The sequence below is a fragment of the Protopterus annectens genome, chromosome 1.part1, assembly GCF_019279795.1.
Source record: "Protopterus annectens isolate FY-2018-M chromosome 1.part1, PAN1.0, whole genome shotgun sequence".
NCBI classification, from domain to species: domain Eukaryota; kingdom Metazoa; phylum Chordata; order Ceratodontiformes; family Protopteridae; genus Protopterus; species Protopterus annectens.
In genome coordinates, this window is record NC_056726.1 from 21,235,500 (window position 1) to 21,251,377 (window position 15,878).

Genomic DNA, 15,878 nt, shown 5'->3' on the forward strand with positions numbered 1-15,878 from the left:
ATATCAATGAAAATATACTGGATAATGAAACTATATGTGAAATTGAAACACTACGAGAGAATAATACACATACTTTTCTCTCAGGGTTTGTGCTAGATGTCTTCACGTTTAGTGTTATGACATTTAGTAGAGCAAGACTGTTCAAAGAGGTTTTCTACACAGTTATTTTCTGGAATAAGGATAATAGCTGTGAAAGGAAGGAACAGATGAAAAGAACTCTAACGGCTGCTATTTCACAAGTTTGTCTTTCTCTTCCCAAGATTTTAAGAGATCTGAGGTACGAAGATAAAAAAAAATTGCTGTGGCTTGACTGTGTAATTTTGTTTATTCCCCATTCATTGTGTGGGAAGGGGAAGCTGGGCACCCCCAGACTAGGTGTGAGCACTAGAGCTCATTCATTCCTGCTCAGGTTGCACTAATGTCTCATACTTCTCCCACCAATGAATCGAGGGGTAGACATTGGGTCAGCTCCAAGTCCTTTCCTTCTCCTAGGCTGCTTGTGGACTCACATAGTTGCCTGGTCAGAGTCAGAGGCATGCATTCTCCCCCTTCACACACACACACACACACACACACACACACACACACACACACACACACACACACCAGTACCAAATACCAAGCAGCCTTAGTCCACCAAAGGATACCTGAGCTAGCATTGGTCACTCAAGCTCATCTTGCTTTCAGATTTCAATGCTGTCAATTGAATACAGGTTACCTAGGCCATAGCCATGGGGCAATTCCTGTATGTCTCTTAAATTTGAGCTTTAACTTCGCAGGCATATTCTCAGCATCTCAGGACTTGCTAGCCTAAATATGTTATCATGCCAGTCCTAGTTGATGTACTTCCATGGTGGTGCAGTGGTAGCGTTGTTGCCTCACAGCAAGAGGGTCTCCCGTTCGATTCTCGGCTTGGGTTGGGAGTGCCTTCTGTGTGGAGTCTGCATGTCCTCCCCGTGGTCGAGTGGGCATTTGAAAGACGTGTTGAATGGGCATGCCTTCGTTGAAGGCTGGGCATCGGGCTGGCCACTCGACACCGTAAAAATCAACTGCCAATCATTAGTGGACTGGAGTTCTGCTGTGGCGACCCCTAACCGGGAAAAGCCAAAAGACAAACAACAACAACAGTTGATCTAGCTGTTGCATTTTATACATCATATGTACATGTTAGTGCATGAAAGCCCACAGACTCAAGACTTTTTACCTTTTCATTAGGTTTTGAAGACAATACTTTATTATATTCTCTATCACCTGTTCCAAGTCGGAATTTTAAGAAGATAGCATACAAACTAAGCAATTATAACTTCTGTCTGCTAATGTATTGAAGGCGTAAATCCTTACTACATGAGTCCAGCAACCTCCCCTCCCTAGTAAAGGGTGAATTAAGTGTCAGAATGGAAGTTGCACTAAATGCCTGAGAACATGTAGGTGCTGTTACTGTTGCAAGATCTGATTTCATATTATAACAAAAATAGGGTTTTGTGAGCTAGAAGAAGAGAATTAGGATGTCTAGAGTTTTTTTTTTCCTTTCCTATAAATCTTGGAAGGTTTTGAACTGACAGGTCACTCTGCCCATGGATTCTGAGATCTTCTGCTATGGGAGGAACTCTCGGAAACAGGACAGTTAAACTTTTCTGCAACTATATTAACAGTCTATACTGAAGTTATTGTTCTGGAGGTGGGAGCCAGAAGACATGAAGTGTATGTATCTTCATGATCAGAAACAACATACTGAGGACAGAAGTGTTAAAATTTAAATGAAGTAATTGATAAAAGAGGAAGACTCCTGGCAATTTTCAGTTTGTAAAGAGCTTTCATAGATACTCATGTATATGATGGCTAATTAAGGCTTGATTACAGTCTGTGTTGGTCACCTGAATAGACTGTCATGTGTACCAGGGACTTCTCATACACATGCTGAAAGAGTCTCCTTAGCAAATTTTCTATACTCTCATCTCTGGGAGGGGAGACCAGTGTTGGCACACCCATGGGCTATACACTTGAGTGGTTCTAGAACTTTGAGCTCTTCTCCATGGAGACCTCTGGCTCAAGCTAATGAATTTCTAAAAAATTCTGGAATGACTCACTGCTTTACCTTAGCTGGTGAAAATACAGTTGGTTGTTTAAACATAAGTATCAGTTTTAGATAAGGCTCCCCAGCACTAGAAGAAGCACTTTATTTTCCTTGCTACAGACTTGGCAAAATATATATGCCAGTATCTGCAACAGAAAGCATGGAAGGAGACGTCCCCAGATTCATGAGAGATAAGATATTGATTGTGTAGCCTGATATTTTCTAAATAAGACTCATGAGCTTTTCAGACTGCTTCAGTCTGACATGATCTTCTTTGTCTTCTTTTCTAAAGACTTTAGTCTTTTCACAGCAGGTAAGGATTGGTGTATGCTTTTGTCTAAGAAGTTTTATAGCTTGTTTGAATTTCCCACAATTTTCAATTTGTTCAACATTGTAATCAGGTCCTAAGCACTGCAAACATTGTTTGTCAATATCTTTAGGGGCTGTTTGTCTAATGAAATCTCAGTTACATATTTAGCCATTGTTGGTTATCATATATTTAGAAGATGAACTTCAATGTAGGAAAAATTATAACAGAATAGAACCAGTAACTACTTTTTGCAGAAATATTTTTTCAGGCAAGTGGGGAGGGTATGAGAATTAAAAATGTTGAAAAGAACTGAAGAGAGCATCCACTAATAGAGAATATAAAAACAAGACTTGCTCATACATAACAACAGTGCATTCCAATGTGATCCTCTGCTGGTCTCAACAGGGAAGAAAGCCAATATGTTTGGAAGGCTAAATATGACACAAGTATGATGGTATATAAACCAAATGTTATGATTTACTATCATACTGACTTTCCATGAAGAAGATTTATGCATAATGTGACAAAGGGGGATACTGCCAGCACAGCTATCTGAAATTTTGAAAATAATTATATGTCATTTGTGAATATCAACATGATTTATATAAGATGGTTGTGTTGCAAATGTATTAGAACTGTATGTCATGTGCATATCAAACTGCTGGTACAGAAGTGTGTGTTGAAAAGGTTTTTGCAAAGTGCTTGTGCTTAAAATGTAACCACAGTGTGCCCTACTGGAAGAGAACAGAAATGCACATGCACTATTGTAACTGTTTAAATGTATATATGTTAACATTGGAAACTGGAATACAAGAGGTTAACTTTAGAAAAATAGCTAAAATTAAATTACTCTATGGATATGTAATAAAAGATGGTATCTTTCAGTTTTTAGTGCAACAAGGGACATAGAGTCTGTGCTGAGAAGCTTTCTGTATTGTCTTCAGGGTAAATTAATTACTACTTCTGAAAGTATGAATGAATGCAATTGTTTTATGACTTCCAGCATCTGCAAAAGATCTGAGGTCTATGTATTTTCACAGGTATATGCTAAATACTACCAAGCTTCTAGCAGTGGGGGTTTCACCTGGGATAGAGTCACATGACAAGAAATTATGTCATTCTGCAAGCTATCCCAGCAGTAATATTTGAGATATTAATTTAAAAAGTCTCTTAGAGAGACAGGGCATTCGGTATTCTGTCTTGGACCTGACAAGAGCCATTGACCAAATCTGCCTTGCTCTGATGAAGTAAGTTTCTAGGGAATAGTACAGTTCTCTTGGATATAGTCAGAAATATAGCAAAGCTTAGTTTAGATATTTTTCTTTATTTATTTGAGTCTGTCCTGCAATGTTGTTTTAAATATTTCCTGTGATTCTGAACTCTGATGTCACTGTGAATATATACTATTTTCTTGTTTTTTTTATTATTATTAACTATATTTAAACCTTTCATTGTGACTGATCTGTCTAGAGATATTTAAGTTTTGAGAGTAATTGCATATTTATTTGGTGATACTGTGTGGGCCACTCTTAATAGCTTTGCTCTTGGTCAAACTACCATTTGTATTAATATTAAAATTACACAGTAAGATTGGACACCCTTTGCTAAGGGCCTTAAAGTAGCTGATAAGGAGTTGGCTGGTGACATTGATAACTACCTTACAATCTGGGCAAAAGGGGCATAGCAAGTAAATCTGTGTCAGCCTTTCCCAGGTATGTGTGTGTGTGTGTGTGTGTGTGTGTGTGTGTGTGTGTGTCTGTGTAAATCAAACCACAAAGACTGAGTATCAGCTACGTGGGCAGGGACACAAAGCACGGGTTGGACAGAGAGGGTGCTGGAGGTCTTGGCTTGACCACTCAGCTGAGATCTCAACTCTATAGCTGTGCCAGTGGGGGGGCCTTATTGGGGCTCTGGAGAAAGAGGGAGAAACTAGCCCTGGACTGACTGCGGTCTCTGTGTGCTGTTAAGGAAATTGCACTTGATGCAGAGAGCTGCATCTGGAAATACTGTGTGTGTACTTGTTATCTTCCTAGTGTATATCCCCACACTGGTAACAGTGTTTAGGATTGAGGCTCCTTGATTACTGGTCCAGTGGTGGGGCATCACATATTAATTGGTTGGCAGTGGTGGGATCAACACATCACATATTAGGATTCGGTGGTGTGGATACTGAACTCCTGTAGCCTGTAAGCAGTGGTCACTAAAGAAGGTATTTGTACTCTCAAGCAGCTGCATGGTAGACATTCAGAGTTTCATATCACAATAGTTTTATTTATTTTGTATTAGCTTAGTAAGTCAGGGATAGCAGGCAAGGATGTCAGCAGAGCAGTATGACAATCTGACAAGGAGCCAGTTGGCTGACATGTGCCAAGACAAAGGACTGGTGCATGCTAACCTGATTAAAGCAGAAATGATTTCAGCCTTAGTTACAGCTGCATCACAAATCAGCAACCAGGAGGACAACCAGACTGGCCTTGGGGATGTACAACTCTCAGAAAATGGACAATTCAACTTTGCCTCAAAGGACTTAAAAATCCATCTGGTGTTAAAGAGACTTAACTGTCAACATTATGCTGTTTACAAACAGTAGTGGGAGGGAAAAGGGAATTGAATAGCCTCTGGATATTATCCTTAGCATCCATGAATCAGATGTTATCTTTTGCTAGGCCTGAGGGTCTAAGGGAGATGCCCCCTGAGTGCCTTCAGAGTGCAGCAGCTGAGCCCCTGTTCAGGAGCGCTGACAGGCTTTCTTGGAAAAGAGACCTCAAAAGCCTTGATTTTGTGGACCATTTCTGCCTCTCATGCATTGTCTGTTAAAATTGTGTCCCCATGTACCATGGAGAGGTCTGTCATCTTAGGAGTCATGGAAAGAACTCTGTGATTTGCAGACCAAAATCTTTCTTCCTCAATCTCTGGTTTCTCAAGAATGTTCTTTGTGGGGGTGGAGAAGTGTATTCCCACTGCAGAGAGAGTCATGCTATCCTGCTGACTCCTGATGAAGCTGTACTTAACTTTAGGTCCAAACAAGGAGAAACCATCATAGGAGACATTAATGAAGGAAGAATGAAGGTGTGATGGCACATAGTAATGCTGGTGCCTGCTGCTCTGGCCTTAAAATCCACTGTTTATGAAAGCAGATGCATAGCAACATTAGAAGAAGATTATAGGGTGGAAAGCTGAGAGTCCACTCTCTTCTGAACATCTGTTGGCAAAACTCCTGAGAAAGGCTTGGAGATCTTTTTAATTAAGTCTTTCTAGGGCAAAAGTTGTTGACGTATGGGTCCACTTTCCAAATTTGTCCATTACCCTACATTCTCTATTAGGAGGATGAACAGATGAGCTTTCTTCCAATAGCTCCTTCTTGATGGCTGCTGCCACCACCATAGACTCGACCAGAGGACCTTTACTCCAGTGCTTCTGATCTATGGGCACTCATAATATCCTGTCTGCCCCTCCACCCCCACTGAGCTATAAGATCTATGTGAGGATCAGATTACAATCAAAATCTTGATGTTAGAAAGCGAGAACGGTAATATCACGGACACATTTCATCAACCTCATGAATATTAATGAGGTCATCTGATCAACACGGCAACATTGACAAAGTGTTTTCGATGTTAATGTCGACAGTTGATGCTTTAATAGATGGTTTGTGTCCCTAGACTGTGAAACAAGCAGTGTAAGCCTTATTTCTGACATTTTAAACTGTCGATCTTTACCATGTTGGCTTTATGATTGTCGTGTATACCAATGTAGATGAATTTCCTGTTGTGTTACTGTTAGAAAAATATGTATTAACATATGTGTACAATGCTTATTTTAATAAGGGAAGATTAACACGTTTTTACTCTATATGCAGCATTAGTTCTATTTGAAACTGAAAATATGCTTTTCTGAAATAGTGCTTTCTGACACTGCAAGATGCACTCTGACCTAGTTTGCTAGCACAGCAAAATACATGCTTATGCCTTGGAAATGTACTGGAAAGCAGGTGATTTTCTGCTAGGTCAGGAAATTAAAAGGAGAATAATAATAACTTCTGTAGATCCATTCATTGCAGACAATAAGCTCTATTCGTGTTGATGAAAAAGTGCACAAGCTGCAAGATAGTTAGATACTATAAACAATGAACTGCTTCAGAAATCTGTACTTGCATTGTGCTTGAATTAGCCATAGTACCTAGACTTGTAACATCACATAGCAAGAAAGTTATAATTGACCAGTGGTCGTCAAGGCCATCCTGTTTACTAAAAAAATCTTTTTTAAACTTTGAAGAGTCAGCTAAAAATGTGAGAAACATCTGTAAAGTAACAGAATTATGAACTGGTGATCTGCTACATCAGTCGTAGTGGGCAATGTCTTGAAAGAAAGGTATAATAACTGTGACACTTCCTGATTTAGTCAGACAAACTCTGTAACTGCATTTTTTGTCTCCTTGCGCAAGAATAAAGATACCTGAACTGAACTTTATGCTTTTGGTCTTTTGAAGTATTTTTCTCTAACATTTTTTGGTCCTTTGGAGCCGGAAACCCTCGTTTAGCCTGGGATCAGATGGGCCAGGTGGCATGAAACTGCGCAGGGAAGGTACCACATCGGATCTTCTTCATTGAAAGACTTCCGACTGAATTGTCGTGCAAAAGAGGCCAGCCACTTTTCTGATCTATGACTGAAGGCGGGTTCTGTTTGAACAGTGAGTGACCAATCGCTGAGGCTCAGGTAGGGTGAATCTACTTTTTAGATCAGGGACTTGATTGTATTTGTTCTGTGAGAATTTTTTAAATTCAGGAACAGAAATATTGCTATCTTGTCATAGATCAGGGAAACAGAATGTGTAGGCAGGTAGTCTGAAGGGACTGTAAACACTTGGTGGTATCACATTAAAAAAAACAAAAGGGTTACGTAACATTTAAAAGGTTAGAATAAAATGGGTAATACGTGCACAAAAACAAAAAGACCCCATAGCCACCGTTAACCGAAGACGCAAAATATATGCAATCACAGCGCACCGACAACGTTAGATATTATACTAAATGGGTTAATAAATATGAATTTGATGAGAAACTAGAAAGATCCTTGCTTATCAAACTTATTAGACAGTTAAAAGCTGATTCTAAAGGTCGGGTTAAAAAACAGCGTAAATTAGGAGTTCCTCAGGCAAACAGGTGGATTGAGGAAGCAAACCGAAGAGAACAAAAGAATAAAAATTCAAAAGCAATGCTTCTAGACAAAGAGGATAATAACTTAGTTATAGCATCGGCCCCTCCGCCCCCTCCAGTTCCGGTTCCCTTACCAGCTCCCTTACCGGAATATGAAGCAAAAGAACAAACTGACCCACCTCCACGATATCCAGTTGTTCCTATAAAACCACTACCGTTTGTTAGAGATCCTATTGAGACTAGGTCTTGAACATGTAATTTAAAAGGGGATATTGAATTATATCAAATGAATGGAAATTCACGGGCTATGAGTGAAGAAGAGATATGCCCACTCATAGAAGTACCAAATCCTCAGGCAGGACAAGAAGGGCAGGACCCAACTCTCTTAGTATACAGACCGTGGACACAGGAAGACATCCGGAAAGCCACAGAGGGAATTCCCCATCCAAAAGTTAACTTTAGAAAGTTCTTAGAAGACTTACAGGGCATGAGATTAAGTTATCACTTAAACAGAGAGGAAGTAGAAAAAGTAGTCAGACAAATAGTTGGTCCAGATTGGCACATGATCAGTGGCAACTAAAATCCCCGTGACACTGCACTTAGGCCCCTCCCACATAGCAGCGCAGAACTAGACAACAGAGTGGAAGGTCTGACAGACCGAATTTCTGAGAAATGGAAGCCTAGGGCAGACTGGACTTGCATTAATCAATGCATCCAACAAGAAAGTGAAACTGTTGCTAGATATTTTTCCAGATTATTGGAATGTTTTAACAATCACTGTGGAATGCAAGTGCCTGAAGATCAGACACAAGATTCTCCATATGAGCAGCAGTTAAAGAATGCATTTTTGAAAGGCAGTATTGCACCCATAAGTAGTTTCATTACTAAACATATGGTAGACTATCGTACAAGCAGATTACAATCACTGCTTGAATATGCTAGACATGCCGAAAGGCATTTTAACAACAAAAAGAAAAAGAAAGCCCAAGTATTTGCTGTGGAAGATGGAGAAGTTTATTTAGTACAGTCCGGACAAAAGGGCAAAAAGAATGCCCAGGGAAACAAACAAACTGATCAGCGATCAGAGGACTTTGAAGGGAGAAAGAAAAGAGGTGAGTGCTTCAAATGCGGGAAAAAGGGACACATGGCAAGGGATTGCAGGAAAAATAAGAAGGCAGCAGTGGAAGACAAAAACGATGAGGGTGAGGACTGACTATATGAAAGTCAGGAATCACTAGATAGGAATAATAGAGAAAAGACAAATGATAATGTGATAGAAGGAGCAGAGAATGTGATAATAGAGGAAGTGCAGGAAGCTACCGATAGTGAAGAAAACAAAAAAAGCCTTATTGAGCTTAGAGCTCTATTTGGCTGACACAAAACCAGAAGTGACACTCTTGGTAGAAGGGAGGGAAGTCAAATTTTTTGTGCGATTCAGGGGCATCACGAACCCTGGTACACCCCTCCAAACTACCAGAAAATTCAGAATCACATGACTTTATACTAGTAAAAGCAGCTAATGGACAGCTGTATCGGGAGCCTCTCTCCCATAGCATTACAATAACAGATCCTGTTTCAAGATTAACCCAGAAAAGCAAAATTGTTGTTTCTGCAAAATGCCCAGTGAACCTTTTGGGCAGAGATCTTATGCAACTATTAGGCATAGCAGTAGTTCCAACCATGCAGGGTATGGAAGCACAGCGACAAACTAATACTTTTGCAGTGCAAATGGAAGGTGAGACATTTTACTGGTACAGCCAGGACTTAGTTACGACTGTAGCTATCAGTAAGTTCCCCTCCCTTTGTATTGACATACAACACCTGTTGCACTGTACTCTGTATTATTGTAATACACCAGGACTTGACAAAGAATATGAACAAGAATTGCTTAAAAATCATGCAAACAGATTAGTACTGTGTAATTTGTACTGGGACATGAAAGGGAACAGTGTAGTTAGCTGTTCATTACCACAGGAGTTCCTTTCACTTTACAAATCAAATTTAATACCGCATGTTAGTTTAACTAAAGAGAAAGATTTAAAATGGATAGACATAGGCGAAAAAGTTACAAAATGGGAAAAACAGACAGAATCAGAACTGTCAGAACAGGGAATATAAAGACAGAAACTGAACTGGATAACACAAACACATCCAGCTGTACATTTACAGTCCAGCAAAGACAGTTGAGAAGCCCTCTTATTAGAAGAGGAAGAAAAAGCTTTGTTAGGCATACCAGAAACTCTCTGGTCAACAGGAAAGTCAGACGTAGGACTTATTCGCACAGCAGGACCAGTTACTATCACGCCAAGATCAGAATTTAGACCACAAAAGAGACAGTACCCCTTGAGAAAAGATGCAGAGGCAGGTATTAAACCTATCATAGCAGCTTTGCTTAAGAAGGGAATACTGGTGGAATCTCCCGATTCGCCATGTAACACACCCTTATTCCCAATTAGAAAAGCAAACGGAGAATGGCGTATGGTTCAAGATTTACAAGCTGTAAATGATGCAGTAATACCAAGAGCACCTACAGTGCCAGATCCACATACCTTGTTGAATGATTTAAAACCTCAACAGAAGTATTTTTCTGTGGTAGATATTAGCAATGCGTTCTTTTCGATACCGATACACCCTGACAGTCAGTATTGGTTTGCATTTACATTTCAGGGGAAGTGGTATACATATACGCGACTACCACAGGGCTATAGTGAAAGCCCAATGATATTCTCACAAGAGATGGCAAGTAATTTAGCGGGATTTATCCCACCGAGAGGTAGTCAAATTTTACTTTATGTTGATGGCATCCTGCTGGCTGCCCCTACCCAGCAAGTTGTAAGGAAGATACTATAGCATTATTAAAATTCCTAGCAGTTGAAGGACACAAAGTAAGCAAAAATAAATTGCAGCTTTGGAGAAAACAAGTGAAATACCTTGGATATGTAATATCCAAAAATGGCAGAACATTAGATGAGGACAGAAAAGTAGCGATCTTACAAGCACCAAAATCCACAACCAAGAAGGAAATGATGTCCTTCCTGGGTACGACTAATTTTTGTCGGAGCTGGATCCCAAACTATGCTTTGGAATCTGCACCTTTAACCGACCTGATTTTTAAGAAGCCTATGGCAGCACAAGATTTAATACAGTGGACACCAGAAGCAGAATTAACTTTCTGCAAGCTAAAACAATTGATAGCATCATCATTAGTTTTAGGATTACCAAATTATCACAAACGTTTTTTCCAAACTGTAGATTGCAAGCAAGGTTATATGACATCAGTATTGACTCAACAGTATGGGGACAAACAACACCCCATTGCTTATTATTCATCACAACTGGACCCAGTGGCGCGGTCTCTACCCCACTGTGTACAAGCAGTAGTTGCAGCTGCAATGGCAGTGCAGGCTTCAGCCTCAGTAACGTTATTCCACCCTCTCACATTGAGAGTGCCTCATGCAGTCGCAATCATTTTACTGCAAGAAAGAGTAACATATCTTTCCCCTGCTAGGCATCTTTCTTGTATGACTATATTGCTGAGCCAACCTCACATGACAATTGAACGATGTACTACTTTAAATCCATCTACCTTGCTCCCAACTCCTGTGGATGGCACACCCCATAACTGCCTGCAGGTAATTGAGCAAAAGACACTGCCTAGAAAAGACCTCACGGATGTTCCCTTGGATGATGCCGAGGTGACATATTACGTGGATGGCTCATGCAAAAGGAATCCTACAGGACAGAACCTAACAGGTTATGCAGTAGTTTCTGATACTGAGATTGTAGAAGCGAAACCTCTACCACATAACTTATCTGCACAAGCAGCAGAATTGATTGCCTTGACACGGGCATTTACCTTAGCAAAGGGTAAAAGTGTAAACATTTTTACAGACAGCCAGTATGCTTTTTCTACTATACATGTTTTTGCACAACAGTGGAAGAATCGAGGAATGGTGACATCTACTGGCAAACCGATTAACCATGCACAGTTTATTTTAGATTTGTTAGATTGTATTCAGTTGCCTCAGAAAGTAGCTATTTGTAAATGCATAGCTCATACAAAACAACAAGATAGGATTTCAAAAGGCAATGCGAGAGCTGACACAGCTGCAAAGCAAGCAGCCTCAGAAGCATTTCTTTTGAACGAGGAATTACAACCTTCTGAGATTTTAGACTTAGAAATGTTGAAAACAATGCAGACACTTACTACACAAGCTGAAAAACAAAAATGGAAAAGACGAGGAGCAATTCTCAAGGAAGGGCCGTACATCTCCAAAGAGGGAAAACTGATATTACCGTCTAATTTATTTAGATATGCAGCTTTGTTGAGCCATGTCTCAACAGGGGGGATGGTACAGTTAGTGAATTGGGTGTTCGCTACATACGGGTTTACAAACTACACTAAAAATTTTTGCCTGTCATGTCACACTTGTAATAAACATCATGCATAAGGGGCATTAAAGTCCAAGCAAGGGAGTTTCCCTACACTACCGTATCTGTTTCATACTATCTGTATGGATTTCATAGAATTGAACAAATGTGAAAACAGAAAGTACTGCCTTGTCATTGTGGATATGTTCTCCAAATGGGTGGAGGCCTTTCCGACTAGTAAACCAGATGCAGCCACTGTTGCAAAGACCCTAGTTAAAGAAATTATTCCTAGATTTGGCATACTGGAAAGGATCTACAGTGACAATGGTACACATTTCGTTAACCAAACTATACAACAGTTAAGTCAGTATTTTGGGATTTCTTTAAAACATCACTGTGCATATCACCCTCAATCTGCAGGGTTAGTAGAGAGGCACAATGGAGTTTTAAAGAATAAGCTTAAAAAACTTGTAGTAGATACACAGAAGAACTGGGTGTACTGTTTGCCCCTGGCACTGTTGAGCATGAGAACTGTTCTGAATGCAAAAGGATTGACATCTTTCGAAAAGATTTTTGGAAGAGCTTATTATATACCTCAGTGGAAACCTCTCATGCCTGCAGACCAGGAAGCAGATTGGACACTTGCAGAATACATGAGGAATATGCTAAATAACAAACATCTTTTACAGTTTAATTCTGTTTCAGATAAAGACCAAACTAAACCATTTGAAGTAGCAGTAGCCCCAGGCACTTGGGTCTGGGTAAAGACAATCAAAAAGAAGAATTGGACGACACCAAAGTGGGAAGGTACGTATCAAGTACTGCTGAGCATGCCCACAGCAGTCAAGATTGCGGAATGTTCATCTTGGATTCATTTGACACACTGTAAACTAGTTAAAAACTTTGAACTTGATAAAACTCTTGCTAACACACAGCAGCAGTAAAATGACGACAAGACCTAGAGACAATAGAAATACTGAATGACTTCAGCAGTATATTCAGCAGTGTTGCATAATCATCTTAATAACTGCATTAGTTACAATGTTCTTTTTGCTGTGGCTTTTGCTGTGGCCTTTCTTTTCTTCAGCCACACCAGCTAGACTGAACAAACGTGATTCAACACTCATAGACTGGCATCTGAACTTTAACACTTACCAAGCAATCAAATATGTGTATGCTGAGACTTTTAATATTTCAAATTGTTGGATTTGCATAGCTATACCAACAGCATACAGGGGATTATTGATGGCTGCTGTCCCCCTAGGGGTCAATGAGACCTGGGAAAATTTGATTTTTGAGACTACACCTGTGAAATCTAGAGACAAAATTGCATTATTTCTACCTGTTACACAAACAGGAATTGTATGCTTTTTTAAGAATGACATGATTCAAGTAGGTTGGAGTAAATGTAATGTAACGGTTTCTTATAAATGTTATATTAAACCTAAAAATGCTAAAAATACAGAAACAATTTGTGATGCAGATTATGACTCATACTTTGAGTCCTTGCATAAAACTGTCAGTGATATACAACATAATCCTGTTCTTTTAAAGAAACTGTCTATTATAGATAAAAAAATGTTTCATGCAGGGAAGGTGTATATCAATACTAAGGTAGAAAACTGTTATTTCATATGTGGGAAAAAGGCATACAAATGGTTGCCTGAGAATTAGTCCGGCAGTTGTTTTTTGGGTTACCTGGTCCCGGCCATACGACACACTACAGCTTTGCCTCATGGGAGAATTCAAAATGTCAGAGACGTCACAGAAACCTGAAAATCCAATCAAGAAACCTGAGAATCCAGTGGGACAGATCATAGCAGGCTGGAGAAACCATAACTCCATGAAAGACAAAAGTAAACTAGCACACATGGACTTGAGTGACACTATCATATCCTGGGCTGGCATAGCCCCTGCGTATGGTGCAGTTAAATCAATTTGGGAACTGAGAAAACTATCCAAACTTCTCAAGGTCATGAGCGATGCAACTTTTTCTGCTCTTGAATTAATGACTGATGAACTGAATGCAATGAGAACTGTGGTGCTTCAAAACCGCATGGCTCTTGACTTCACCCTAGCAGTGAGAGGTGGTGCGTGCACTTTAATCAAAGACGAATGGTGTTCGTTTATTCCCGACAATAGACATGAAATTAACAATCATTTGGAAGTGATTCAGCGAGTGTCAGACATGACCAGGCCAGGCCCAAACCCACTGATGGACTTTTTCCAGAATTTGTTTGGGGGGTGGGGTTCCATCCTAATGAACATCATGATTGCCATTTGTGTGGGATTACTTTTGTTAGGAGCATGTATTTGCTGTGGAATTCCCTGCATGAAAAAATTAATCAAAGATTTTATAGACATGCCAGTTTCTGAGACTTTGTATCAAAGTACTGAAATTGAAGAACTGTTGAAAAAGGAAACACTTTCATAAGTTTAAACTGAATGACTCTCTTAGCTGCAAATCCTCAAAGGAAGAGGTTAGGAGAAGAAACAAACTGTTTATGCTTTTGAAATAGATTAAAAAGTATTAACAGGGAGGAAATGTTAGAAAAATATGTATTAACATATGTGTACAATGCTTATTTTAATAAGGGAAGATTAACACGTTTTTATTCTATATGCAGCATTAGTTCTATTTGAAACTGAAAATATGCTTTTCTGAAATTGTGCTTTCTAAGACTGCAAGATGCACTCTGACCTAGTTTGCTAGCACAGCAAAATACATGTTTATGCCTTGGAAATGTACTGGAAAGCAGGTGATTTTCTGCTAGGTCAGGAAATTAAAAGGAGAATAATAATAACTTCTGTAGATCCATTTATTGTAGACAATAAGCTCTATTCGTGTTGATGAAAAAGTGCACAAGCTGCAAGATAGTTAGATACTATAAACAATGAACTGCTTCAGAAATCTGTACTTGCATTGTGCTTGAATTAGCCATAGTACCTAGACTTGTAACATCACATAGCAAGAAAGTTATAATTGACCGGTGGTCGTCAAGGCCATCCTGTTTACTAAAAAAAATCTTTTTTAAACTTTGAAGAGTCAGCTAAAAATGTGAGAAACATCTGTAAAGTAACAGAATTATGAACTGGTGATCTGCTATGTCAGTCGTAGTGGGCAATGTCTTGGAAGAAAGGTATAATAACTGTGACACTTCCTGATTTAGTCAGACAAACTCTGTAACTGCATTTTTTGTCTCCTTGCACAAGAATAAAGAAACCTGAACTGAACCTTATGCTTTTGGTCTTTTGAAGTATTTTTCTGTAACAGTTACTGAACTTCAGTCTTTTGATAGTAATCCATGAGGATCAATAGTTGGTACCAGCCAGGACAATGTTGGTTCAGTACCAAAAGCCTCCAAGAATACTGGCTTGTTAGGTGAAGGGTCTTGGGATGACCAACCCCCTCTCTGCTTCATTAATTTGAGAATATCACCAAAGGTGACATCTTCAGAGAGGGAGTATGGGATGCCCTCCCCTTCTTCCAAGTCAGCATCTTCAGTGAAATATTCTGGTGAAGAGTCCAGGTGCTTCCATTTGCACATCCTCTTTCTAGGAACCCCTTCTATGGGTGCTTCAGATGGGTCAGAGTTGGACAGGGAACTAACAAAGCAAACTTCCCCAGAGGCAATCAGTAATGGCTGTCCCTGTCAACCAGAGTATAGAGGTGAAAATGTGTGCAGATGAGGTTTAGATGGAACCAAACTGGTTGAAGATGCTTTTTCTCTGAAAGATGCCAAAACCCTTTCAAAAGCTTCAAAAGCTCATGCTGCCATCAGAACAGAAAACTTCCTTCATTCTGAAGTAGAGAGAGATCTCCACACTGAGGTTTATCAGCCCCAAGGTTCAAGCTCAGGTCCAAGCTATCCAGGGCTGAAGCTATGAGGGGAAGAGATGGTTCCAAAAACCTTGATGTCAACTCACCCCTCAAAGCTCAGCACTGAAGCTTTGGCTGTGAGTGTCA

At 39.7% G+C, this 15,878-nt stretch overlaps 1 protein-coding gene across 1 annotated transcript in view; it reads right to left on the reverse strand.

Moving 5' to 3' along the window:
* The window catches only part of ZFR (zinc finger RNA binding protein), a 1,793,456-nt gene that overhangs the window by 1,610,802 nt on the left and 166,776 nt on the right, over positions 1-15,878 (reverse strand). The window contains exon 8 of the mRNA XM_044085369.1: positions 1,205-1,251. Within this exon, the coding sequence (XP_043941304.1) occupies positions 1,205-1,251 (47 nt within the window). The remainder of the gene's footprint in view (positions 1-1,204; positions 1,252-15,878) is intronic.